This window comes from Oncorhynchus clarkii, chromosome 2 (genome assembly GCF_045791955.1).
Source record: "Oncorhynchus clarkii lewisi isolate Uvic-CL-2024 chromosome 2, UVic_Ocla_1.0, whole genome shotgun sequence".
Taxonomy (NCBI): Eukaryota; Metazoa; Chordata; class Actinopteri; order Salmoniformes; family Salmonidae; genus Oncorhynchus; species Oncorhynchus clarkii.
The window spans coordinates 94,373,115-94,398,982 of NC_092148.1; the positions used below are offsets into that span (position 1 = coordinate 94,373,115).

General features: G+C 47.3%; 1 protein-coding gene across 1 annotated transcript in view; it reads right to left on the bottom strand.

Moving 5' to 3' along the window:
- Window positions 1–989: 989 nt before the first annotated feature.
- Window positions 990–25,868, bottom strand: part of LOC139376553 (anoctamin-5-like) — a 43,742-nt gene continuing 18,863 nt past the window's right edge. The window contains exons 3-21 of the mRNA XM_071119285.1: window positions 25,196–25,264; window positions 24,176–24,298; window positions 23,769–23,930; window positions 23,413–23,526; window positions 21,946–22,061; window positions 21,412–21,546; window positions 20,553–20,658; window positions 20,366–20,426; window positions 16,322–16,473; window positions 11,895–11,969; window positions 9,642–9,870; window positions 8,724–8,899; window positions 8,295–8,392; window positions 7,880–8,010; window positions 7,117–7,322; window positions 5,855–6,051; window positions 1,931–2,036; window positions 1,308–1,427; window positions 990–1,135 (exon numbers count right to left, since the gene is read on the bottom strand). Coding sequence (XP_070975386.1) covers window positions 1,028–1,135; window positions 1,308–1,427; window positions 1,931–2,036; window positions 5,855–6,051; window positions 7,117–7,322; window positions 7,880–8,010; window positions 8,295–8,392; window positions 8,724–8,899; window positions 9,642–9,870; window positions 11,895–11,969; window positions 16,322–16,473; window positions 20,366–20,426; window positions 20,553–20,658; window positions 21,412–21,546; window positions 21,946–22,061; window positions 23,413–23,526; window positions 23,769–23,930; window positions 24,176–24,298; window positions 25,196–25,264 — 2,484 coding nt within the window. The 3' untranslated portion in view covers window positions 990–1,027. The remainder of the gene's footprint in view (window positions 1,136–1,307; window positions 1,428–1,930; window positions 2,037–5,854; window positions 6,052–7,116; window positions 7,323–7,879; window positions 8,011–8,294; window positions 8,393–8,723; window positions 8,900–9,641; window positions 9,871–11,894; window positions 11,970–16,321; window positions 16,474–20,365; window positions 20,427–20,552; window positions 20,659–21,411; window positions 21,547–21,945; window positions 22,062–23,412; window positions 23,527–23,768; window positions 23,931–24,175; window positions 24,299–25,195; window positions 25,265–25,868) is intronic.

A 25,868-nucleotide genomic window follows, 5' to 3' on the forward strand; every position in this document is an offset into this window, starting at 1 on the left:
TAAGCGCTAGTCATTAACACAGTGTGTAGCGGGCTAAGCGCTAGTCATTAACACAGTGTGTGGCGGGCTAAGCGCTAGTCATTAACACAGTGTGTAGCGGGCTAAGCGCTAGTCATTAACACAGTGTGTAGCGGGCTAAGCGCTAGTCATTAACACAGTGTGTAGTTTGCTAAGCGCTAGTCATTAACACAGTGTTTAGTGGGCTAAGCGCTAGTCATTAACACAGTGTGTAGCGGGCTAAGCGCTAGTCATTAACACAGTGTGTAGCGGGCTAAGCGCTAGTCATTAACACAGTGTGTAGCGGGCTAAGCGCTAGTCATTAACACAGTGTGTAGCGGGCTAAGCGCTAGTCATTAACAGTGTTTAGTGATTTTGTGAATGACCAGCAGAGTATAACCACTTTTTTTCAGAGTAAAATCACAAAAATAGACCGTGAACAGAGAGAGAGAAAGAGAAAGAGAGAGACATTTAAAATATAAAATGAACGTACGGTAAGAGTATAATAACTAGCAGCAGCCATGTTTCCCTGCTTCCCCCATGCTGTTAGAATAGATGTAGTGGTGGGCGGGTGGTTGATTGAAGAGAAGATCTGATATCAATAGACCATACATGGACGGACCTGAAGACATACTTGAATGTAGTATCTTCATGTATTTGATGATGATGATGATGATGATGATGATTGTATTAGGTACTCTATTTCTGTGAGGATTGCTCTCCACTCCACCAGCATACTGAGCCCTTTGTATTACAGACTACCTCTCAGGGTAGTTTTATAGAGAATCTCCTTAAGACCAGCCCAGGCCCCAGCCCAACCTGAACCAGGGTCCTGTTCATCAGGCACCAAACGGAACAAAACAGATTCAAACAGGGACTAACTACCTGGATTTGTCCAATGGAAAAAAAAGAAGAAAAAAAAAAACTAATTTAAATTTCCTGTTGAAAAACATTTTAAAACGTTTTCCGTGGTGTGACCTAATGAACACGAGCCAAAATCAAACGAGTGGGCGGAGGGCGAGGACGGGTGCTAGAGACACTCGGACAGCACCACGTGCCGGGATATGTCGGGGTAGATCATAGGGGTGCAGCAGCAGTCATCGCTCCTCTGGCTCAGCTGGATCTTCAGCTTCTCCACCTGAAGGGTAAAGGAACAAAGACCCAGAAAAACACGGGATGAATATATCTGTTTTTTTTTATTATGTGTTTTGAATGTGTGTGTGAGAGTTGTATCAGCTTACCTGGTTTTAAATAAAGGCAAATAAATATATGTGTTATTATGTTGAATGTTTTTATACGGGGAAAAACACCTCGTAGTTGTGCAGGTACTCCTGGATAAGGTAGCGTTCTCGTTTAATCCTGGCCTTCACCTCGGAGGGAACGTCAGGAATCATCCACGCCACGAAGAACTTCACCATAAACGCCACATGCTGAAAAGAGACGAGAGGAGGAAACCAATCAATCGGGAAAGAGGAAGAGGAAGTGATGAAACAGGAACTTAAAAAGGTCAGTACAGCACCAACACGGATTGTAACCTCTGCACCTTTAAAATAACGTCTTGTGGGATGAGATACAAATCCAGAAATAGGCAGAGCGACATAGATCTGCTACATCACTAAAAATCCAGCAACTCCTATTTACTAAGTAAAAAGACAGATCTGTTTTCTATCCACACTGTAAATATAGACCTGTAAATGTAGATTAAAGATGGTAATGATCAGGGATAGATGTCAATGCTGAAGGAATTGAAGTATTCCAATGAAGTGACTAGATCTGGTTGAAATGACTGGTGGTTCTATAGAAATAGAATGTATAGATCGGGCCTCCCCATTCAAGAGTTCACCAGCCAAATTTGCCAGGGTCAGAGGTTCCAAGTTCTTTTCTATAGGTTGTATTTCTATGGCTGGTTGCAGTAGGGAAGCTACATTCTTACCTCCATGATAATGATGAAGGCCAGTTTGGCAGCCAGGATGTGCCAGAACTGCATGGTGTGAGAGTACTCCTTCTCATGGCCCGATGGGTAGCGGTAGTCACGGTACCTGGAGAACACAGGAAGTAGTGGAGGAGTGGTTATACACTGAAACACACAGAGACTCTGGGTAGCGGTAGTCACGGTACCTGGAGAACACAGGAAGTAGTAGAGGAGTGGTTATACACTGAAACACACATAGACTCTTGGTAGCGGTAGTCACGGTACCTGGAGAACACAGGAAGTAGTGAAGGAGTGGTTATACACTGAAACACACACACACTCTGGGTAGCGGTAGTCACGGTACCTGGAGAACACAGGAAGTAGTGGAGGAGTGGTTATACACTGAAACACACAGAGACTCTGGGTAGCGGTAGTCACGGTACCTGGAGAACACAGGAAGTAGTGGAGGAGTGGTTATACACTGAAACACACACACACTCTGGGTAGCGGTAGTCACGGTACCTGTAGAACACAGGAAGTAGTAGAGGAGTGGTTATACACTGAAACACACACACACTCTGGGTAGCGGTAGTCACGGTACCTGGAGAACACAGGAAGTAGTGGAGGAGTGGTTATACACTGAAACACACACACACTCTGGGTAGCGGTAGTCACGGTACCTGGAGAACACAGGAAGTAGTAGAGGAGTGGTTATACACTGAAACACACATAGACTCTTGGTAGCGGTAGTCACGGTACCTGGAGAACACAGGAAGTAGTGGAGGAGTGGTTATACACTGAAACACACACACTCTGGGTAGCGGTAGTCACGGTACCTGGAGAACACAGGAAGTAGTGGAGGAGTGGTTATACACTGAAACACACACACACTCTGGGTAGCGGTAGTCACGGTACCTGTAGAACACAGGAAGTAGTAGAGGAGTGGTTATACACTGAAACACACACACACTCTGGGTAGCGGTAGTCACGGTACCTGGAGAACACAGGAAGTAGTAGAGGAGTGGTTATACACTGAAACACACACACACTCTGGGTAGCGGTAGTCACGGTACCTGGAGAACACAGGAAGTAGTAGAGGAGTGGTTATACACTGAAACACACACACTCTGGGTAACGGTAGTCACGGTACCTGGAGAACACAGGAAGTAGTAGAGGAGTGGTTATACACTGAAACACACACACACTCTGGGTAGCGGTAGTCACGGTACCTGGAGAACACAGGAAGTAGTAGAGGAGTGGTTATACACTGAAACACACACACACTCTGGGTAGCGGTAGTCACGGTACCTGGAGAACACAGGAAGTAGTAGAGGAGTGGTTATACACTGAAACACACACACACTCTGGGTAGCGGTAGTCACGGTACCTGGAGAACACAGGAAGTAGTAGAGGAGTGGTTATACACTGAAACACACACACTCTGGGTAACGGTAGTCACGGTACCTGGAGAACACAGGAAGTAGTAGAGGAGTGGTTATACACTGAAACACACACACACTCTGGGTAGCGGTAGTCACGGTACCTGTAGAACACAGGAAGTAGTAGAGGAGTGGTTATACACTGAAACACACACACACTCTGGGTAGCGGTAGTCACGGTACCTGGAGAACACAGGAAGTAGTGGAGGAGTGGTTATACACTGAAACACACACACACTCTGGGTAGCGGTAGTCACGGTACCTGTAGAACACAGGAAGTAGTAGAGGAGTGGTTATACACTGAAACACACACACACTCTGGGTAGCGGTAGTCACGGTACCTGGAGAACACAGGAAGTAGTAGAGGAGTGGTTATACACTGAAACACACACACTCTGGGTAACGGTAGTCACGGTACCTGGAGAACACAGGAAGTAGTAGAGGAGTGGTTATACACTGAAACACACACACACTCTGGGTAGCGGTAGTCACGGTACCTGGAGAACACAGGAAGTAGTGGAGGAGTGGTTATACACTGAAACACACACACTCTGGGTAACGGTAGTCACGGTACCTGTAGAACACAGGAAGTAGTAGAGGAGTGGTTATACACTGAAACACACACACACTCTGGGTAGCGGTAGTCACGGTACCTGGAGAACACAGGAAGTAGTGGAGGAGTGGTTATACACTGAAACACACACACACTCTGGGTAGCGGTAGTCACGGTACCTGTAGAACACAGGAAGTAGTAGAGGAGTGGTTATACACTGAAACACACACACACTCTTGGTAGCGGTAGTCACGGTACCTGTAGAACACAGGAAGTAGTAGAGGAGTGGTTATACACTGAAACACACACACACTCTGGGTAGCGGTAGTCACGGTACCTGGAGAACACAGGAAGTAGTAGAGGAGTGGTTATACACTGAAACACACACACACTCTGGGTAGCGGTAGTCACGGTACCTGGAGAACACAGGAAGTAGTGGAGGAGTGGTTATACACTGAAACACACACACACTCTGGGTAGCGGTAGTCACGGTACCTGGAGAACACAGGAAGTAGTGGAGGAGTGGTTATACACTGAAACACACACACACTCTGGGTAGCGGTAGTCACGGTACCTGGAGAACACAGGAAGTAGTGGAGGAGTGGTTATACACTGAAACACACACACACTCTGGGTAGCGGTAGTCACGGTACCTGTAGAACACAGGAAGTAGTAGAGGAGTGGTTATACACTGAAACACACACACACTCTGGGTAGCGGTAGTCACGGTACCTGGAGAACACAGGAAGTAGTGGAGGAGTGGTTATACACTGAAACACACACACACTCTGGGTAGCGGTAGTCACGGTACCTGGAGAACACAGGAAGTAGTAGAGGAGTGGTTATACACTGAAACACACACACTCTGGGTAACGGTAGTCACGGTACCTGGAGAACACAGGAAGTAGTAGAGGAGTGGTTATACACTGAAACACACACACACTCTGGGTAGCGGTAGTCACGGTACCTGTAGAACACAGGAAGTAGTAGAGGAGTGGTTATACACTGAAACACACACACACTCTGGGTAGCGGTAGTCACGGTACCTGGAGAACACAGGAAGTAGTGGAGGAGTGGTTATACACTGAAACACACACACACTCTGGGTAGCGGTAGTCACGGTACCTGGAGAACACAGGAAGTAGTAGAGGAGTGGTTATACACTGAAACACACACACTCTGGGTAACGGTAGTCACGGTACCTGGAGAACACAGGAAGTAGTAGAGGAGTGGTTATACACTGAAACACACACACACTCTGGGTAGCGGTAGTCACGGTACCTGTAGAACACAGGAAGTAGTAGAGGAGTGGTTATACACTGAAACACACACACACTCTGGGTAGCGGTAGTCACGGTACCTGGAGAACACAGGAAGTAGTAGAGGAGTGGTTATACACTGAAACACACACACACTCTGGGTAGCGGTAGTCACGGTACCTGTAGAACACAGGAAGTAGTAGAGGAGTGGTTATACACTGAAACACACACACACTCTGGGTAGCGGTAGTCACGGTACCTGGAGAACACAGGAAGTAGTAGAGGAGTGGTTATACACTGAAACACACACACACTCTGGGTAGCGGTAGTCACGGTACCTGTAGAACACAGGAAGTAGTAGAGGAGTGGTTATACACTGAAACACACACACACTCTGGGTAGCGGTAGTCACGGTACCTGGAGAACACAGGAAGTAGTAGAGGAGTGGTTATACACTGAAACACACACACACTCTGGGTAGCGGTAGTCACGGTACCTGTAGAACACAGGAAGTAGTGGAGGAGTGGTTATACACTGAAACACACAGAGACTCTGGGTAGCGGTAGTCACGGTACCTGGAGAACACAGGAAGTAGTGGAGGAGTGGTTATACACTGAAACACACACACACTCTGGGTCGGTACACATTAAATGTATTCTAACTCACAGACAGACAGACACACACACACCCCTACCTGCAGGTGGTGATGACAGAGCTGTTGAACCATCCAGGGCTCTCTCCGTCATCAGGCCGGTTGTCCTCAGAGAAGCCAGAGATGTTGAACACGGACAGGCTATTGTTGATGTAGCCCTTCATAGAGAGATCGTTGCTGTAGGCATACATGTACACCAGCCGAGGAATCATGTCTGATGTGAAGGCTACGATGAACGCCTGTGAGAAAACAGGGAGATTATTTGTTTATAGATAGACATAGGAGTTGACACCATGGGACTTGGTAAGACAGTACCAACAGATCTGGGACCAAGCTAGCACTCGTTGATTAAGTGTAAACTTCCAGTAACTTTTCCAGAAATCCCAGATTTTACAATTCCAGGAATAAGGAGGGAATAAGAAGGAAATCCCTAAACTGTCTCTCCTCTCCTCATCTCTCCTCTCCTCTCCTCTCCTCCCCTCTCCTCCCCTCTCCTCCCCTCCCCTCGTCTCTCCTATCCTTTCCTCGTCTCCCCTCTCCTCCCCTCTCCTCTCCTCTCCTCCCCTCGTCTCTCCTCTCCTCCCCTCCCCTCGTCTCTCCTCTCCTCCCCTCCCCTCCCCTGCCCTCCCCTCTCTTCTCCTCCCCTCCCCTCTCTTCTCCTCCCCTCGTCTCTATCCTTTCCTCGTCTCCCCTCTCCTCTCCTCTCCTCGTCTCTCCTCTCCTCTCCTCCCCTCGTCTCCCCTCCCCTCTCCTCTCCTCCCCTCTCCTCTCCTCATCTCCCCTCCCCTGCCCTCGTCTCTCCTCCCCTCGTCTCTCCTCCCCTCCCCTCGTCTCTCCTATCCTTTCCTCGTCTCCCCTCTCCTCTCCTCCCCTCGTCTTTCCTCTCCTCTCCTCCCCTCGTCTCTCCTCTCCTCCCCTCCCCTCGTCTCTCCTCTCCTCGTCTCCCCTCTCCTCTCCTCGTCTCCCCTCTCCTCTCCTCGTCTCCCCTCTCCTCTCCTCGTCTCCCCTCTCCTCTCCTCGTCTCTCCCCTCCCCTCTCTTCTCCTCCCCTCGTCTCTCCTCTCCTCCCCTCCCCTCTCCTCGTCTCCCCTCGTCTTTCCTCTCCTCTTCTCTCCTTCCCTCTCTTCTCCTCGTCTCCCCTCTCCTCCCCTCGTCTCCCCTCTCCTCCCCTCGTCTCCCCTCGTCTCTCCTCTCCTCGCCTCTCCTCGTCTCTCCTCTCCTCCCCTCGTCTCTCCTCTCCTCCCTTCTCCTCCCCTCCCCTCCTCTCTCCTCGTCTCTCCTCCCCTCTCCAACAGCCATACTCACGTTGGTGACGACAGACAGGACGGCCACCCCATTGAGTATTTCCTGCCAGGCACCGATGCTGTGGGCCTTAGATGCTACGGGCCGGCGGAACTGGGTGGTGAACTTCCAGGCGTCCACTCTGACTTCTATGATGTTGTTCAACAGCGCCAGCAGGGGGGCCAGAGGGAAGGAGGCCACGAACAGAGTGATGAAACCAAACTGGATCACTGTGGAGGAGAGGAGTGGAGAGGGGTGGAGAGGAGAGAGGAGGGGAAAGTGGAGAGGAGAGGGGAGGGATGGAGAGGGGAGGGGAAAGTGGAGAGGGGTGGAGAGGGGACGGGAAAGTGGAGAAGAGAGGGGAGGGGAAAAAAGAGAAGAAAGGAGAGAAAGTGGAGAGAAGAAGAGGGAGACTATGATGGTAAATTAGATGGAAACAGCGTCCTCTGCAGGAGAGCAGGAAGTAATGCAATGGGTGAACGTCTTTGTGGACAGACTACGTAACATAAATGGGTATCGAGCATCTGACCAAATTAAGATTTTATTTCTGGGTTAACAGAGAGATTATATATTTCTATAGAGAGTTCGATTCTTTCTCAATTTGTCAACCCATCTTCTATCCTCACCTCTTTCTTAATAAAACACATTGGAAGGACAAATCTGTGATTCCTCCCTTCAGACCTCTTCAAATATGTTTTTTTTAGGAAAGAGTCGAGGAAAGTGAGACAGGACGATTCATTGAGAAAGCGCCTCCAGGTATTGGTCTGCGTGTCCCTGGCTAACTCACCCATCTCCAGGTACTCATAGAAGAGTCCCAGATGTCCAAAGTTCTGCAGGTCGTGGTCCTGCTCCCAGCGACTGTAGCGACTCTCTGGGTGGCTGCGGGCTTTACGGCTCCCCCATCGGTTCATTACCCACCTGGAGGTCCAGTTCAGACACAAAGGGGTCAGAGGTTCTGCACTTCACATTTGTGACAAAATTGTCGAGAAAGTTAAAAAAAGGCCTTTCGGCGTAAGTTAAAAATCATGCGAAATTCAGGTTTTAACACAAATCTTTAATTGACATCAATGCATGATTTAAGCTAAAGTCAGAGGTAAGTTATTTTTAATTAATTTAAGTCAGAGCACACGCATCTTTTAAATTAGGAGAACACGTTTACTGACCTTTAGGTAATAGTGACAATGTCAGAATGAACAACTTACGGAACCAGAGCCTCCTGGACGTTACCCCACACCTGTTTCCCTGACATCACTATGACCAGCTGAGTGGTCAGCTCAATCAGACAGCCACCTGGGTCACACTGCCCAGAGAAACAGAAGGTCAAGTAGAAGTTTTCATCTTAACGTCATTTCATCTTAACGTCATTTCATCTTAACGTCATTTCATCTCACTCACGTCGTATTAGTAATGAGACATTATTCTTTTTTTGTTCTGGTTGGAACCAGGACATCTGACCAGATAAAATCCAAAATAGGAAGTCGTTTTTTATTTATTTTGATGCCGTTTTAATCTCGTCGTTACTGGTTGTAACCCGAGAGTAGTTTGTTATAGTCCGGTGACAGGACATCAGCCCTCTGGACTGTGATGAGATTGTGATGTCAGACAGGGAAGTAGCTGGGTAGGCATTATACCTCCTCGTTCCTCAGCTTGCTCCAGCCGAACATGTAGATGTAGTCTCCGGGATGGCCGACGAACTTCCCCTTGAAGAAAGCCACGTAGAAACAGGAAGAGTAGTAGTTGACGAACTGGAACAGAAACATCTTCACAGTCAGCTTGTTCTCGTACTCCAGGTGAGTCTTGGGGATCTCTGAATGGGGGGAAAAAAAAGCAAACATTCACAACAAGGAGAGTCTACAATAAGGAATTGATTAATTAGCTCGTTAGTCATTATGTTCGATAATAGATCTGCATTGATTCACTTAAGCAAATGCTGCAAAATGCTTTTAAAAAACAATGTACGACGTAACTCACGATGTCACGGTCAGATTGCAAACGGGTTGTAATTTAAAAAAAACATTTTGTTATTGTCTCTTTAGCAACACCAGAAATAAGTTATTTATCTAGTTATAATCAGACCAAAACAATCCCCCTGTTATCTGTCCCTCTATCTTACCCACGACAGTGATCCGGCTGGCCACTCTCTATCTTACCCACGACAGTGATCCGGCTGGCCACTCTCTGTCTTAGCCATGTCAGTGATCCGGCTGGCCACTCTCTGTCTTACCCATGTCAGTGATCCGGCTGGCCACTCTCTATCTTAGCCATGTCAGTGATCCGGCTGGCCACTCTCTGTCTTACCCATGTCAGTGATCCGGCTGGCCACTCTCTGTCTTACCCATGTCAGTGATCCGGCTGGCCACTCTCTGTCTTACCCATGTCAGTGATCCGGCTGGCCACTCTCTATCTTATCCATGTCAGTGATCCAGCTGGCCACTATCTTACCCACGTCAGTGATCCGGCTGGCCACTCTCTGTCTTACCCACGTCAGTGATCCGGCTGGCCACTCTCTATCTTATCCATGTCAGTGATCCAGATGGCCACTATCTTACCCATGTCAGTGATCCAGATGGCCACTCTCTCATACATCAGATTGAGGATCATGATGATGACGAAGTTGATGCAGGAAGCGGTGACGGAGGTGGCGAGCTGCGGGGTGATGAGGGAGCCCACCATGTGGATGTTATTGGTGGGGCTGTCCTTCATGATGCTAGCGAACGCAGCGTACACCGCCAAACGGTAGGCTATCACCCCGATGATACACGCTATGATCAGGGAGATCTGAGGGACAGGAGGGGTGGTAGAGAGGAGACAGGAGACAGAGGGAGGAGCGAGGAGAGAGGAGACAGGAGAAAGAGGGAGGAACGAGGAGGGAGGACAGGAATCTGTCAAGGTTGTGGTCACTTTCGTTTCAATGCAGTCAATTCAGGACGTCAACTGATATTTATTAACTGAATTGATTAGGAACTGACCCCAACCCTGACTGTATATACAAATATAACAAAAATACTGATACATTACAAATACATATGTTCACAGACACTGACACATCACCACAATACATATGTTCACAGACACTGACACATCACCACCAACAACACACTTCAAAACACAACAGTGTGGTGCAAACTCATTAAAAATCTAATCCCAAGAGAGGAGAGAGGAGAAGGGATAGGGAGGAGACAGGAAAAGGGAGGAGAGAGGAGACAGGAGAGGGGAGGAGAGAGAAGACAGGAGAAGGGATAGAGAGGAGACAGGAGAAGGGATAGAGAGGAGACAGGAGAAGGGAGGAGAGAGGAGACAGGAGAAGGGATAGAGAGGAGACAGGAGAAGGGATAGAGAGGAGACAGGAGAAGGGATAGAGAGGAGACAGGAGAGGGGAGGAGAGAGGAGACAGGAGAGGGAGGAGAGAGGAGACAGGACAAGGGAGGAGAGAGGAGACAGGACAAGGGAGGAGAGAGGAGACAGGAGAAGGGATAGAGAGGAGACAGGAGGGGGGAGGAGAGAGGAGACAGGAGAGGGGAGGAGAGAGGAGACAGGAGAGGGAGGAGAGAGGAGACAGGACAAGGGAGGAGAGAGGAGACAGGACAAGGGAGGAGAGAGGAGACAGGAGAAGGGATAGAGAGGAGACAGGAGAAGGGATAGAGAGGAGACAGGAGAGGGAGGAGAGAGGAGACAGGAGAAGGGAGGAGAGAGGAGACAGGAGAAGGGATGAGAGGGAGGAGACAGGAGAAGGGAGGAGAGAGGAGACAGGAGAAGGGAGGAGAGAGAAGAAGGGAGGAGAGAGGAGACAGTAGAGGGAGGAGAGAGGAGACAGTAGAGGGAGGAGAGAGGAGACAGGAGAAGGGAGGAGAGAGGAGACAGGAGAAGGGAGGAGAGAGGAGACAGGAGAAGGGAGGAGAGAGGAGACAGGAGAAGGGAGGAGAGAGGAGACAGGAGAAGGGAGGAGAGAGGAGTCAGGAGAAGGGAGGAGAGAGGAGTCAGGAGAAGGGAGGAGAGAGGAGAAGGGAGGAGAGAGGAGACAGGAGAAGGGAGGAGTCAGGAGAAGGGAGGAGAGAGGAGACAGGAGAAGCGGGAGGGAGGAGAAATGAGACAGGAGAAGGGGGAGGGAGGAGACAGGAGAAGGGGGAGGGAGGAGACAGGAGAAGGGAGTGGGAGGAGACAGGAGAAGGGGGAGGGAGGAGAGAGGAGACAGGAGAAGGGGGAGGAAGGAGTCAGTAGAAGGGAGTGGGATGAGACAGGAGAAGGGGGAGGGAGGAGTCAGTAGAAGGGAGTAGGAGGAGAGAGGAGACAGGAGAAGGGAGGAGTCAGTAGAAGGGAGTGGGAGGAGACAGGAGAAGGGGGAGGGAGGAGTCAGTAGAAGGGAGTGGGAGGAGACAGGAGAAGGGGGAGGGAGGAGACAGTAGAAGGGAGTGGGAGGAGACAGGAGAAGGAGTGAGAAGGAGGAGGGAGGAGTCAGGAGAAGGAGTGAGAGGAGACAGGAGAAGGAGTGAGAGGAGACAGGAGAAGGGAGTGGGAGGAGACAGGAGAAGGAGTGGGAGGAGTCAGTAGAAGAGAGTGGGAGGAGACAGAAGGAGTGAGAAGGAGGAGGAAGGAGTCAGTAGAAGGGAGTGGGAGGAGACAGGAGAAGGAGTGAGAAGGAGGAGGAGGGAGGAGTCAGTAGAAGGAGTGAGAAGGAGGAGGGAGGAGTCAGGAGAAGGAGTGGGAGGAGTCAGTAGAAGAGAGTGGGAGGAGACAGGAGAAGGAGTGAGAAGGAGGAGGGAGGAGTTAAGATGCAGAGTAAACCATCATGAATAAAAGCTCACCCAGAATATGACGGTGGCTCCAGACAGGAATGTGCGAGCACACTGGGATGTTACGGGTAAGTATGGCTCCATCTCCTACAACACCGGACAACAACATGCACAGTCAGTCAGCATGGTTACAGCTGTTAGTCTCCAGACCACCAGGGGGCAGTACCAACCAACACATAGCAGCTTGTTGTCATCATCTCAAACTACTGACCTGGGCCCAGAACAGTCCACGGACCACTGCAGCAGTTTCCTGGTGAATCCAGGCTTTTATTAGCCTGGGCCCAGATCAGTTTGTGCTCATAGTCAACATCTATGGTTCTAGTCATTGTTGGTACCATGACTATAACAATTGGCTATACAGCAGAAAAACTGATCTGGGACCAGACTCTAAAATCACCAACCACTAAGGTTGTGTTGCTGTTTTAGCATTGTTAATTCATTACAGTTAAGTCCCATGATGCATCAGGTAAAATGATGCAGTCAGCATCAGATATCTTCCATCCAGACCTGAGCAATCAACACAAGCCAGGCCTGCCAAATCCCTCCACATCACTTCACACTGGCATTCCTCTTCCCTCTGTGCCAGTCTTACCCACAGCACCACGGTGGCCCAACACAGGAGCATTTTGCCCACTTGTTCAGCTGCTGTCCTGTCAAGGACCAACTCCATCTCCTATAGTAGAGTTACAGACAGGTGGGGTGAGGAGGTGGAGGGTGAGGAGGGTGAGGAGGTGGAGGGTGAGGAGGGTGAGGAGGTGGAGGAGGTGGAGGGTGAGGAGGGTGAGGGTGAGGAGGTGGAGGGTGAGGGTGAGGAGGTGGAGGGTGAGGAGGTGGAGGGTGAGGAGGGTGAGGAGGTGGAGGGTGAGGAGGTGGAGGGTGAGGAGGGTGAGGAGGTGGAGGGTGCGGAGGGTGAGGGTGAGGAAGTGGAGGGTGAGGAGGGTGAGGAGGGTGAGGAGGTGGAGGGTGAGGAGGTGGAGGGTGAGGAGGGTGAGGAGGTGGAGGGTGCGGAGGAGGTGGAGGGTGAGGAGGTGGAGGGTGAGGAGGGTGAGGAGGTGGAGGGTGAGGAGGGTGAGGAGGTCAAGGGTGCGGAGGAGGTGGAGGGTGAGGAGGTGGAGGGTGAGGGTGGGGAGGATGTGGAGGAGGTGGAGGGTGAGGGTGAGGAGGTGGAGGGTGGGGAGGATGTGGAGGAGGTGGAGGGTGAGGAGGTGGAGGGTTAGGAGGTGAAGTGTGAGTAGGTTGAGGGTGTGGAGGTGGAGGGTTAGGAGGTGCAGTGTGTGTAGGTGGAGGGTGTGGAGGATGTGGAGGGTGAGGAGGTGGAGGGTGGGGAGGATGTGGAGGGTGAGGAGGTGGAGGGTTAGGAGGTGAAGTGTGAGTAGATGGAGGGTGTGGAGGATGTGGAGGGTGAGGTGGTGGAGGGTTAGGCGGTGAAGTGTGAGTAGGTGGAGGGTGTGGAGGTGGAGGGTTAGGAGGTGGAGGGTGGGGAGGATGTGGAGGGTGAGGAGGTGGAGGGTGAGGAGGTGGAGGGTGGGGAGGATGTGGAGGGTGAGGAGGTGGAGGGTGAGGAGGTGGAGGGTGTGGAGGATGTGGATAGTGAGGAGGTGGAGGGTGAGGAGGTGGAGGGTGGGGAGGATGTGGAGGGTGAGGAGGTGGAGGGTGAGGAGGTGGAGGGTGTGGAGGTGGAGGGTTAGGAGGTGAAGTGTGAGTAGGTGGAGGGTGTGGAGGATGTGGAGGGTGAGGAGGTGGAGGGTGAGAATGTGGAGGGTGTGGTGGTGGAGGGTGAGGAGGTGGAGGGTGTGGAGGTGGAGGGTGTGGAGGTGGAGGGTGTGGAGGTGGAGGGTGAGGAGGTGGAGGGTGTGGAGGGTCAGGGCCCAGGAACAGACCCCTCTGATATCAGTTGCTACATCCAGACATAAAGGATTGTCTGTGGAATACTTCCAATACAGGCTGGGCACCGGTAGGTGGACCACACTTCAATCAGACATATCAATCAATATCATACAGTACGCCACCGTGGCACAGGAATGTTGCGTTTATAAACTATGGAAACTGGGCTACAATTTACAACTGAATATTATTATCATGGAACATCATGTCGCCACAACAATATAAACCTAGAAGACAACACTAGTTTTCTAAGCAGTGTTATATATAAACCTAGAAGGCAACACTAGTTTTCTAAGCAGTGTTATATATAAACCTAGAAGGCAACACTAGTTTTCTAAGCAGTGTTATATATAAACCTAGAAGGCAACACTAGTTTTCTAAGCAGTGTTATATATAAACCTAGAAGGCAACACTAGTTTTCTAAGCAGTGTTATATATATAAACCTAGAAGGCAACACTAGTTTTCTAAGCAGTGTTATATATAAACCTAGAAGGCAACACTAGTTTTCTAAGCAGTGTTATATATAAACCTAGAAGGCAACACTAGTTTTCTAAGCAGTGTTATATATAAACCTAGAAGGCAACACTAGTTTTCTAAGCAGGGTTATATATAAACCTAGAAGGCAACACTAGTTTTCTAAGCAGTGTTATATATAAACCTAGAAGGCAACACTAGTTTTCTAAGCAGCGTTATATATAAACCTAGAAGGCAACACTAGTTTTCTAAGCAGTGTTATATATAAACCTAGAAGGCAACACTAGTTTTCTAAGCAGTGTTATATATAAACCTAGAAGGCAACACTAGTTTTCTAAGCATTGTTATATATAAACCTAGAAGGCAACACTAGTTTTCTAAGCAGTGTTATATATAAACCTAGAAGGCAACACTAGTTTTCTAAGCAGTGTTATATATAAACCTAGAAGGCAACACTAGTTTTCTAAGCAGTGTTATATATAAACCTAGAAGGCAACACTAGTTTTCTAAGCAGTGTTATATATAAACCTAGAAGGCAACACTAGTTTTCTAAGCAGTGTTATATATAAACCTAGAAGGCAACACTAGTTTTCTAAGCAGTGTTATATATAAACCTAGAAGGCAACACTAGTTTTCTAAGCAGTGTTATATATAAACCTAGAATGCAACACTAGTTTTCTAAGCAGTGTTATATATAAACCTAGAAGGCAACACTAGTTTTCTAAGCAGTGTTATATATAAACCTAGAAGGCAACACTAGTTTTCTAAGCAGTGTTATATATAAACCTAGAAGGCAACACTAGTTTTCTAAGCAGTGTTATATATAAACCTAGAAGGCAACACTAGTTTTCTAAGCAGTGTTATATATAAACCTAGAAGGCAACACTAGTTTTCTAAGCAGTGTTATATATAAACCTAGAAGGCAACACTAGTTTTCTAAGCAGTGTTATATATAAACCTAGAAGGCAACACTAGTTTTCTAAGCAGTGTTATATATAAACCTAGAAGGCAACACTAGTTTTCTAAGCAGTGTTATATATAAACCTAGAAGGCAACACTAGTTTTCTAAGCAGTGTTATATATAAACCTAGAAGGCAACACTAGTTTTCTAAGCAGTGTTATATATAAACCTAGAAGGCAACACTAGTTTTCTAAGCAGTGTTATATATATAAACCTAGAAGGCAACACTAGTTTTCTAAGCAGTGTTATATATAAACCTAGAAGGCAACACTAGTTTTCTAAGCAGTGTTATATATAAACCTAGAAGGCAACACTAGTTTTCTAAGCAGTGTTATATATAAACCTAGAAGGCAACACTAGTTTTCTAAGCAGTGTTATATATAAACCTAGAAGGCAACACTAGTTTTCTAAGCAGTGTTATATATAAACCTAGAAGGCAACACTAGTTTTCTAAGCAGTGTTATATATAAACCTAGAAGGCAACACTAGTTTTCTAAGCAGTGTTATATATAAACCTAGAAGGCAACACTAGTTTTCTAAGCAGTGTTATATATAAACCTAGAAGGCAACACTAGTTTTCTAAGCAGTGTTATATATAAACCTAGAAGGCAACACTAGTTTTCTAAGCAGTGTTATATATAAACCTAGAAGACAACACAAGCACCTATGTGATGCGGTTGAGTCGATAGGCTGGTACACTTGTACTCTGGCCCTAACCATAACCCCTAACCATTACCCCTAAACCCTAACCATAACCCCTAACCCCTAACCATAACCAATAACCCCTAACCATAACCCCTAACCCCTAACCATTACCCCTAACCATAAACCCTAACCCCTAACCATAACCCCTAACCATAACCCCTAACCCCTAACCATAACCCCTAACCCCTAACCATTACCCCTAACCATAACCCCTAAACCCTAAACATAACCCCTAACCCCTAACCATAACCCCTAACCCCTAACCCCTAACCATAACCCCTAACCCCTAACCCCTAACCCCTAACCATAACCCCTAACCCTAACCCCTAACCCATAACCCCTAACCATAACCCCTAACCCCTAACCATAACCCCTAACCCAGTGTTATAATGCAGGTTAGAGACAGAAAAACACCTGTGTGACGCGGTTTAGTCTGCGGGAGGTACACTTGGTCTCATATTCTGGTCGAAGCTGAAGCTGTTGCTGCTCTTCCTCAAAGTCCACCAGGTCCCACTCATACTCCAGACGGGCCTGCCGACGCTTCCAGAACTCCAGGAACAGAGTCACTGCAGGAGGACAGGATGAGGAGACAGAGTTAGGCCAAAAGGAGACTCGTACTCCAGACGGGCCTGCCGACGCTTCCAGAACTCCAGGAACAGAGTCACTACAGGAGGACAATGGAGAGTTAGGGAGGTAACTCTTCACAATAAAAATGTCCATGGCATGATAGTGCAGGCAGTAAGAACAGAGTTAAGAGGTAAGGGAAGGCAGGAACAGAGTTAAGAGGTAAGGGAAGGCAGGAACAGAGTTAAGAGGTAAGGGAAGGCAGGAACAGAGTTAAGAGGTAAGGGAAGGCAGGAACAGAGTTAAGAGGTAAGGGAAGGGAAGGCAGGAACAGAGTTAAGAGGTAAGGGAAGGGAAGGCAGGAACAGAGTTAAGAGGTAAGGGAAGGCAGGAACAGAGTTAAGAGGTAAGGGAAGGCAGGAACAGAGTTAAGGAGTAAGGGAAGGCAGGAACAGAGTTAAGGAGTAAGGGAAGGGAAGGCAGGAACAGAGTTAAGGAGTAAGGGAAGGCAGGAACAGAGTTAAGAGGTAAGGGAAGGCAGGAACAGAGTTAAGAGGTAAGGGAAGGCAGGAACAGAGTTAAGAGGTAAGGGAAGGCAGGAACAGAGTTAAGGAGTAAGGGAAGGCAGGGACAGAGTTAAGAGGTAAGGGAAGGGAAGGCAGGAACAGAGTTAAGAGGTAAGGGAAGGCAGGAACAGAGTTAAGAGGTAAGGAAAGGCAGGAACAGAGTTAAGGAGTAAGGGAAGGCAGGAACAGAGCTAAGAGGTAAGGGAAGGCAGGAACAGAGTTAAGGAGTAAGGGAAGGGAAGGCAGGAACAGAGTTAAGGAGTAAGGGAAGGCAGGAACAGAGTTAAGGAGTAAGGGAAGGCAGGAACAGAGTTAAGAGGTAAGGGAAGACAGGAACAGAGTTAAGGAGTAAGGGAAGGCAGGAACAGAGTTAAGAGGTAAGGGAAGGCAGGAACAGAGTTAAGAGGTAAGGGAAGACAGGAACAGAGTTAAGAGGTAAGGGAAGGCAGGAACAGAGTTAAGAGGTAAGGGAAGGCAGGAACAGAGTTAAGAGGTAAGGGAAGGCAGGAACAGAGTTAAGATGTAAGGGAAGGGAAGGCAGGAACAGAGTTAAGAGGTAAGGGAAGGCAGGAACAGAGTTAAGAGGTAAGGGAAGACAGGAACAGAGTTAAGAGGTAAGGGAAGGCAGGAACAGAGTTAAGAGGTAAGGGAAGGCAGGAACAGAGTTAAGAGGTAAGGGAAGGCAGGAACAGAGTTAAGATGTAAGGGAAGGGAAGGCAGGAACAGAGTTAAGAGGTAAGGGAAGGGAAGGCAGGAACAGAGTTAAGAGGTAAGGGAAGGCAGGAACAGAGTTAAGAGGTAAGGGAAGGGAAGGTAGGAACAGAGTTAAGAGGTAAGGGGAGGGAAGGTAGGAACAGAGTTAAGAGGTAAGGGAAGGCAGGAACAGAGTTAAGAGGTAAGGGAAGGGAAGGCAGGAACAGAGTTAAGGAGTAAGGGAAGGCAGGAACAGGGTTAAGAGGTAAGGGAAGGCAGGAACAGAGTTCAGAGGTAAGGGAAGGCAGGAACAGAGTTAAGAGGTAAGGGAAGGCAGGAACAGAGCTAAGAGGTAAGGGAAGGCAGGAACAGAGTTAAGAGGTAAGGGAAGGCAGGAACAGAGTTAAGAGGTAAGGGAAGGCAGGAACAGAGTTAAGAGGTAAGGGAAGGCAGGAACAGAGTTAAGAGGTAAGGGAAGGCAGGAACAGAGTTAAGGAGTAAGGGAAGGGAAGGCAGGAACAGAGTTAAGAGGTAAGGGAAGGGAAGGCAGGAACAGAGTTAAGAGGTAAGGGAAGGCAGGAACAGAGTTAAGAGGTAAGGGAAGGCAGGAACAGAGTTAAGAGGTAAGGGAAGGGAAGGCAGGAACAGAGTTAAGAGGTAAGGGAAGGGAAGGCAGGAACAGAGTTAAGAGGTAAGGGAAGGCAGGAACAGAGTTAAGAGGTAAGGGAAGGGAAGGCAGGAAGAGAGTTAAGATGTAAGGGAAGGCAGGAACAGAGTTAAGAGGTAAGGGAAGGCAGGAACAGAGTTAAGAAGTAAGGGAAGGCAGGAACAGAGTTAAGAGGTAAGGGAAGGGAAGGCAGGAACAGAGTTAAGGAGTAAGGGAAGGGAAGGCAGGAACAGAGTTAAGATGTAAGGGAAGGGAAGGCAGGAACAGAGTTAAGAGGTAAGGGAAGGGAAGGCAGGAACAGAGTTAAGATGTAAGGTAAGGGAAGGCAGGAACAGAGTTAAGATGTAAGGGAAGGGAAGGCAGGAACAGAGTTAAGAGGTAAGGGAAGGGAAGGCAGGAACAGAGTTAAGGAGTAAGGGAAGGCAGGGACAGAGTTAAGGAGTAGCCCTTTCCTGCAGTCAATGACCAAAAGCGCCCTCTTAGTCCTTTTTAGTAATTTCATAATTAATAACGTTGTTTTTTTACGATGAAAACTCAGTGTAATATTGGGATGCAGACTCAAAATTGAATACACTTCGACGCTATATCTGACATGATACATGCATCTTCTTTTGTTAAGCCCATAACCATATGTGTGAAGAGTATACTCTCGTTTCAAAGTAGATTTGTTTAAGACTACCAAGAATTGGCTCAACTTATCCCATGGTCATTGGCTCGCCTTCCCCAAGGCAAACATGTTGACTATATTAGCCCACACAGCTACACGGATGCCCTTTTCATTCTAGGTTTGGGGCCTCGTATTGAAGCTGATAGAGACCCCCAGCTGATGTACAGAACAATCTTAAAAGCATCATGAAAACCTCAAACACAATCAATTCCATTTGACTTGGTGATAATCAGTTTTTAAAAAAAATTTTGAACCTAAGTTGCTTACCACTTTTTCCTCGTGGTTTCTTCCTTCACAGACTCCATGAAATGTTGACCCCCTTTTTCCTTTAATACTTTAAATTAATTTTGTATATATGTTTTCCTAGAAACAAGGGTGGCTCAACTAACCCTTTGGCTCACCTTACCCCCCCCTGTCCCTTATAGCATTGAGTAGCTGTCACTCATCCCTTCAGTGTCCACTATATTCAGCAGGAATTTACATTATGGAGTTTTCATAGCGATAGGAAGAGGATCTGATGTTATAAATTACCAAAAAAAAGGTATAAAGTTATACCACAACAATACTTGAAGATAACGCCTGTTTTCCAGTTGTATAGAGACTGGCAGCTTCCTTTAGGTGGAGCTCAGGACTAAGCCTGCACCTTTTTACACTTAATATTCACAGAGACTGTCACTTAATATTCACAGAGACTGTCACTTAATATTCACTGAGACTGTCACTTAATATTCACAGAGACTGTCACTTAATATTCACAGAGACTGTCACTTAATATTCACTGAGACTGTCACTTAATATTCACTGAGACTGTCACTTAATATTCACAGAGACTGTCACTTAATATTCACAGAGACTGTCACTTAATATTCACAGAGACTGACACTTAATATTCACAGAGACTGTCACTTAATATTCACAGAGACTGTCACTTAATATTCACAGAGACTGTCACTTAATATTCACTGAGACTGTCACTTAATATTCACAGAGACTGTCACTTAATATTCACAGAGACTGTCACTTAATATTCACAGAGACTGTCACTTAATATTCACAGAGACTGTCACTTAATATTCACAGAGACTGTCACTTAATATTCACAGAGACTGTCACTTAATATTCACAGAGACTGTCACTTAATATTCACAGAGACTGTCACTTAATATTCACAGAGACTGTCACTTAATATTTACAGAGACTGTCACTTAATATTCACTGAGACTGTCACTTAATATTCACAGAGACTGTCACTTAATATTCACTGAGACTGTCACTTAATATTCACTGAGACTGTCACTTACCCCAAATCCCCATGAATATGGCAAAGAACACCGTCCCCACGTTGTCAAACATATGTGATTGCTGATGGAAGAAAAAAACAAGACTTGACCTGAAGTTCTGGTCATAAAATGAACATATCACAACAATGTCTGTCTGTGTACAGTCTCATAATCTGCACGTTGCAATTATAAAGCCTTGACTTCTTACCCAGGAGGAGTTACATGTTGAGTTGAGTTTCCAGTAGCCACATTTCTTATCACACAGTGGACACATGATGATGTTGCCTCCAATCTCCTCACTACAGATTTCTTTACTGAAACAAGATTTTATTTTATTTAAAAAAAACAAACATGATATTCTCATAACAAACTGCAAAACATTTTTTCCAGGAAACATATATGAACATGTTGAGGGACGGATTCCTGGACACGGAATCCCAGACATACAGTAGATTCTCCATTCAGTATGCCTCTCAGTCCAGCCAACGGCTTAACTGTGTCTGGGAAACCAGCCTTTCAGTCCAGCCAACGGCTTAACTGTGTCTGGGAAACCAGCCTTTCAGTCCAACCAACAGCTTCACTGTGTCTGGGAAACCAGCCTTTAAGTCCAACCAATATCTGGGAAACCAGCCTTTCAGTCCAGCCAATGGCTTAACTGTGTCTGGGAAACCGGCCTTTCAGTCCAGCCAACGGCTTAACTGTGTCTGGGAAACCGGCCTTTCAATCCAGACAACGGCTTAATTAACCTGTGTCCGATTTTTGGGCTGGGGGGTACGGGATAGTGCCTAGGATTTTTAGGCTGGGGGGGGGGGGGGGTGGGGGGGGTACGGGATAGTGCCTAGGATTTTTAGGCTGGGGGGGTATGGGATAGTGCCTAGGATTTTTAGGCTGGGGGGTATGGGATAGTGCCTAGGATTTTTAGGCAGGGGGGGAGGTACAGCATAGTGCCTAGGATTTTTAGGATGGCGGGGGTACAGGATATGGGATAGTGCCTAGGATTTTTAGGCTGTGAGTTAGGGGGTTGGGGATAGTGCCTAGGGGTTGAATTGGGATTCAGGGGCCCTCACCTCCAGACGTTGTCATCGAAGGTGAACAATCCATAGAGAAAACAAATCAGGCCGACTACCGCAGCGAAGAACAGCATCTCAGTGTAGAAACCCAGCCAGGCAAAGTAGATCCCAATCTTCTCCCCGTAATACTTCCTGTTATGAGAAATACAACACAACCAATCAAACATCTTCTCCCCGTAATACTTCCTGTTTTGGGAAATACAACACAACCAATCAAACATCTTCTCCCCGTAATACTTCCTGTTATGGGGAAATACAACACAACCAATCAAACAACAACAAGTCTGTTTAGTATCTAGAAAAAAAGAGGACCACGTGGAGACTTGATTCAAACAAACGCAGATAAATGACCTGTGCACTGCGCAGTTCACATTGAAAGGGGATATCTGCTTGAGCTGAAATCCTTGGAGTTAACAGGCAATGTGAGATCAGCAAACATTAGAGACACTGGCTTAAAAGTACAGTATATCAATGTGCACAGGCTGTTAATCTGAGTTGGATTGAACGTCTGGCTTGTTGTTGTGTTCTCACCGTATCAAGTTGAGGGGCTGCTCTTTGAAGAAACTGAAAAACTGGGCCCAGTGTTTGTAGAGGTTGAATCTCTCACTCTCACTGTTGGAATCCCTGGATGGTTTCCAGTATCGAGACTTTATACATACAGAGGGAGACAGATCATTTATCATGTCATGGTCCTACTGTTCATCCTTAATCATAACATGGTTGCAAAATTCAGATAAACGCCCCCCCCCACAAAAAAAAATGGATTCGTTTTTTTCTCTCCAGAAAATCCCAGTTGAAAGATTCCCAGAATCAAGAGGCAAATAAGCAGGGAATCTGGAATCCTCTCGCCAGGATTTCTGGAAAACCTGGGGATTCTGGGAAATTTACCCGGAATTGTGCCTGTTTTTATTTTTTATTTAACCTTTATTTAACTAGGCAAATCAGTTTAAAAAAATATTCTTATTTACAATGACGGCCTATCAGGGAACAGTGGGTTAACTGCCTCGTTCAGGGGGCAGAACGAAAGATGTTTTACCTTGTCAGCTCGGGGATTCGATCTTGATGAAGTCCAACGCTCTAACCACTAGACTACCTGCCATCCCTCCACTCTAACCACTAGGCTACCTGCCGCCCCTCCACTCTAACCACTAGACTACCTGCCGCCCCTCCACTCTAACCACTAGACTACCTGCCGCCCCTCCACTCTAACCACTAGACTACCTGCCGCCCCTCCACTCTAACCACTAGGCTACCTGCCGCCCCTCCACTCTAACCACTAGGCACGGGGCGGCAGGGTAGCCTAGTGGTTAGAGCGTTGGACTAGTAACCGGAAGGTTGCGAGTTCAAACCCCCGAGCTGACAAGGTACAAATCTGTCGTTCTGCCCCTGAACAGGCAGTTAACCCACTGTTCCCAGGCCGTCATTGAAAATAAGAATTTGTTCTTAACTGACTTGCCTGGTTAAATAAAGGTAAAATAAAATAAAAATAAAAGGCTACCTGCCGCCCCTCCACTCTAACCACTAGACTACCTGTCGCCCCACAATGTGGAATGTCTCATTCCAAAAGGGGATGATAATAGGGTTCATTTTGATAAAGATACCCCCTTTTTTTGGGGGGGGGGGGATTACTATCTGAACGACACATTGTGCACAAAACAATTCCTTGCCCATTTCCACCACTAGATGAATGACTTCACGGATGGCTGTATAAAACAACCTCACCAGAGCCCAGAGGGTACAGCTGGTTAAAATGACATCACAACCACTTTTCCCTACTAGGAGAGAAGGTCACTTTCAGAGTTTTTTTGGGGGGGTCAATTCCATTTCAAATCCAGTCATTTCAGAAAGGAAATCAAATTCCAATTCCACATTTTTTTTCTCATTGAAAAAGCATAGAATAAAAATTGTAATTGTAATTTCAGTGTGCATCCTAAATTGACAGGAATTTAAAACGGAATTGACCCTAACCCTGGTCACTGTTGGACAGTAGCCTCTTACATCATGTAGTGGGAAGGCAGACCCGTAGGTGCCGTTGTTGAGCAGGCGCTTGATGCCCTTCTTGTCCTCTCTGTCCGTCTTGTGGTAGGGACAACGGGCTAAGATGTAGTACACCTGGAGGGAGGAGAGAGAGAAATACATACATAGAGATTCACACTTCTACTAATAGAGGACTGTCTATTCTACAAGTCACTATACTGCCATGACTACATTCCAAATTAATTCACAAAGCCATTTTTACATTGACGGTTGCTTCACAGCCAGGAAGAAACCGTGAAGAGAGAAGTCAGAAGAGAAGTCAATTCTTCTCCTTTGATTCTCTTATACAAAAAAAACCTTTACGTTGGCCTACTTACTATCCTGTTGCGGACGGAAGGAGGGAAGAACGTCTCCTTGTCATCGATGAGGAAGAAGTCAATCTTTCCCTTGTTGAAAGGTGAGGTGAAATAGTCAGGTTCAGGATTCATAACGTGGTCCGGTAGACGGAAAGGAGTGAACAGCCAGTCCATGGGAATGTCCTGGATGAAGAACATATTAAGAAAAACAATTCTTTACTTTTAGTTGTTTTGTGCCGTCATGCCAACACCTTGTCACCACAAACATGTTTCCGGATGACAACAATGTAGTTGGCATGAACAAAAACCGTTTGAACCTACAGTCCAAAGACTGGCCAGATATTTTCTTTCAGTTCTGGTATTGGAACCAATCCGTTTTGCTTGGACCCGCCTCGCTAACCGCTAGGCTACCTGGCTGCCTACTGTACCTGGTGAACGGGGATGTCGTTTTCCTTGAAGGGAACCTTGATCTTGAGGACATCGGCGTAGGTGGCCAGAACCTCCCATGGAGCGTGGATCTTCACAAAGTATGTCTTCCTGTCATCTGACACCTGATTGGAGGAGAGAGATGGAGAAATGGAGAGATAGATAGAAGTGGAGATGGATGGACAGACAGGAAGATGGACAGACAAACAGACACAGCCTGTCAATTATTTAACCAATAGCCAAGTTTAGCTACTTAAGTTCACCTCCACCACCACAAACAAACCATTTTCCTGTACTGTGTTATAAAGTTGATAAACCAGAGTATTTCTATTGATCTATCGCCCCCCGGTGGTGAGAAAGAGTAATGGCATCCCCCTGTACAAAAACACTGCCAGGACAGTCTGTCCTTGTATACTAAATATCTCTCCCCCCAGTGGTGAGAAAGAGTAATGGCATCCCCCTGTACAAAAACACTGCCAGGACAGTCTGTCCTTGTATACTAAATATCTCTCCCCCCAGTGGTGAGAAAGAGTAATGGCATCCCCCTGTACAAAAACACTGCCAGGACAGTCTGTCCTTGTATACTAAATATCTCTCCCCCCAGTGGTGAGAAAGAGTAATGGCATCCCCCTGTACAAAAACACTGCCAGGACAGTCTGTCCTTGTATACTAAATATCTATCCCCCCAGTGGTGAGAAAGAGTAATGGCATCCCCCTGTACAAAAACACTGCCAGGACAGTCTGTCCCTGTATACTAAATATCTCTCCCCCCGGTGGTGAGAAAGAGTAATGGCATCCCCCTGTACAAAAACACTGCCAGGACAGTCTGTCCCTGTATACTAAATATCTCTTGTTTCAGACCTATATTCATTCACTAGCCTGGTCTCAGATCTGTTTATGATGCGTTGCTAACTCCTCTGGTCCGATGTTGTTAGCAACACAGACATATCTGGGACCAGGCTATTTATTCACCAGAACTTGGTTAGATGTAATCAGATAAACCTTCAGGGCAGGAATCTTACCGATTTATCCTCTGTCTCCAGCTCCAGCCCTGCTTTCTGTAGGTTAGCCTCATACTCCCTCCGCCTCTCCTGTTGACACAACATAGAAGGAAGAAAAGAGAAGAGGAGAGAGGAGCATAGAGGGGAAGAGAGGAGAGACGATAGGAGAGGAGAGAGGATATGAGAGGAGAGCGGATAGGAGAGATGATAGGATAGGAGAGGAGAGAGGATAGGATAGGAGAGGAGATATGATAGGATAGGAGAGAGGATATAAGAGGAGAGACGATAGGATAGGAGAGGAGAGACGATAGGAGAGGAGAGAGGATATGAGAGGATACCCCAACATGTCTCCCTGCTCCCCATCCCATTACCCCAACATGTCTCCCTGCTCCCCATCCCATTACCCCAACATGTCTCCCTACTCCCTATCCCATTACCCTAACATGTCCCCCTACTCCCCATCCCATTACCCCAACATGTCTCCCTGCTCCCCATCCCATTACCCCAACATGTCTCCCTACTCCCTATCCCATTACCCCAACATGTCTCCCTACTCCCCATCCCATTACCCCAACATGTCTCCCTGCTCCCCATCCCATTACCCCAACATGTCTCCCTGCTCCCCATCCCATTACCCCAACATGTCTCCCTACTCCCCATCCCATTACCCTAACATGTCTCCCTGCTCCCCATC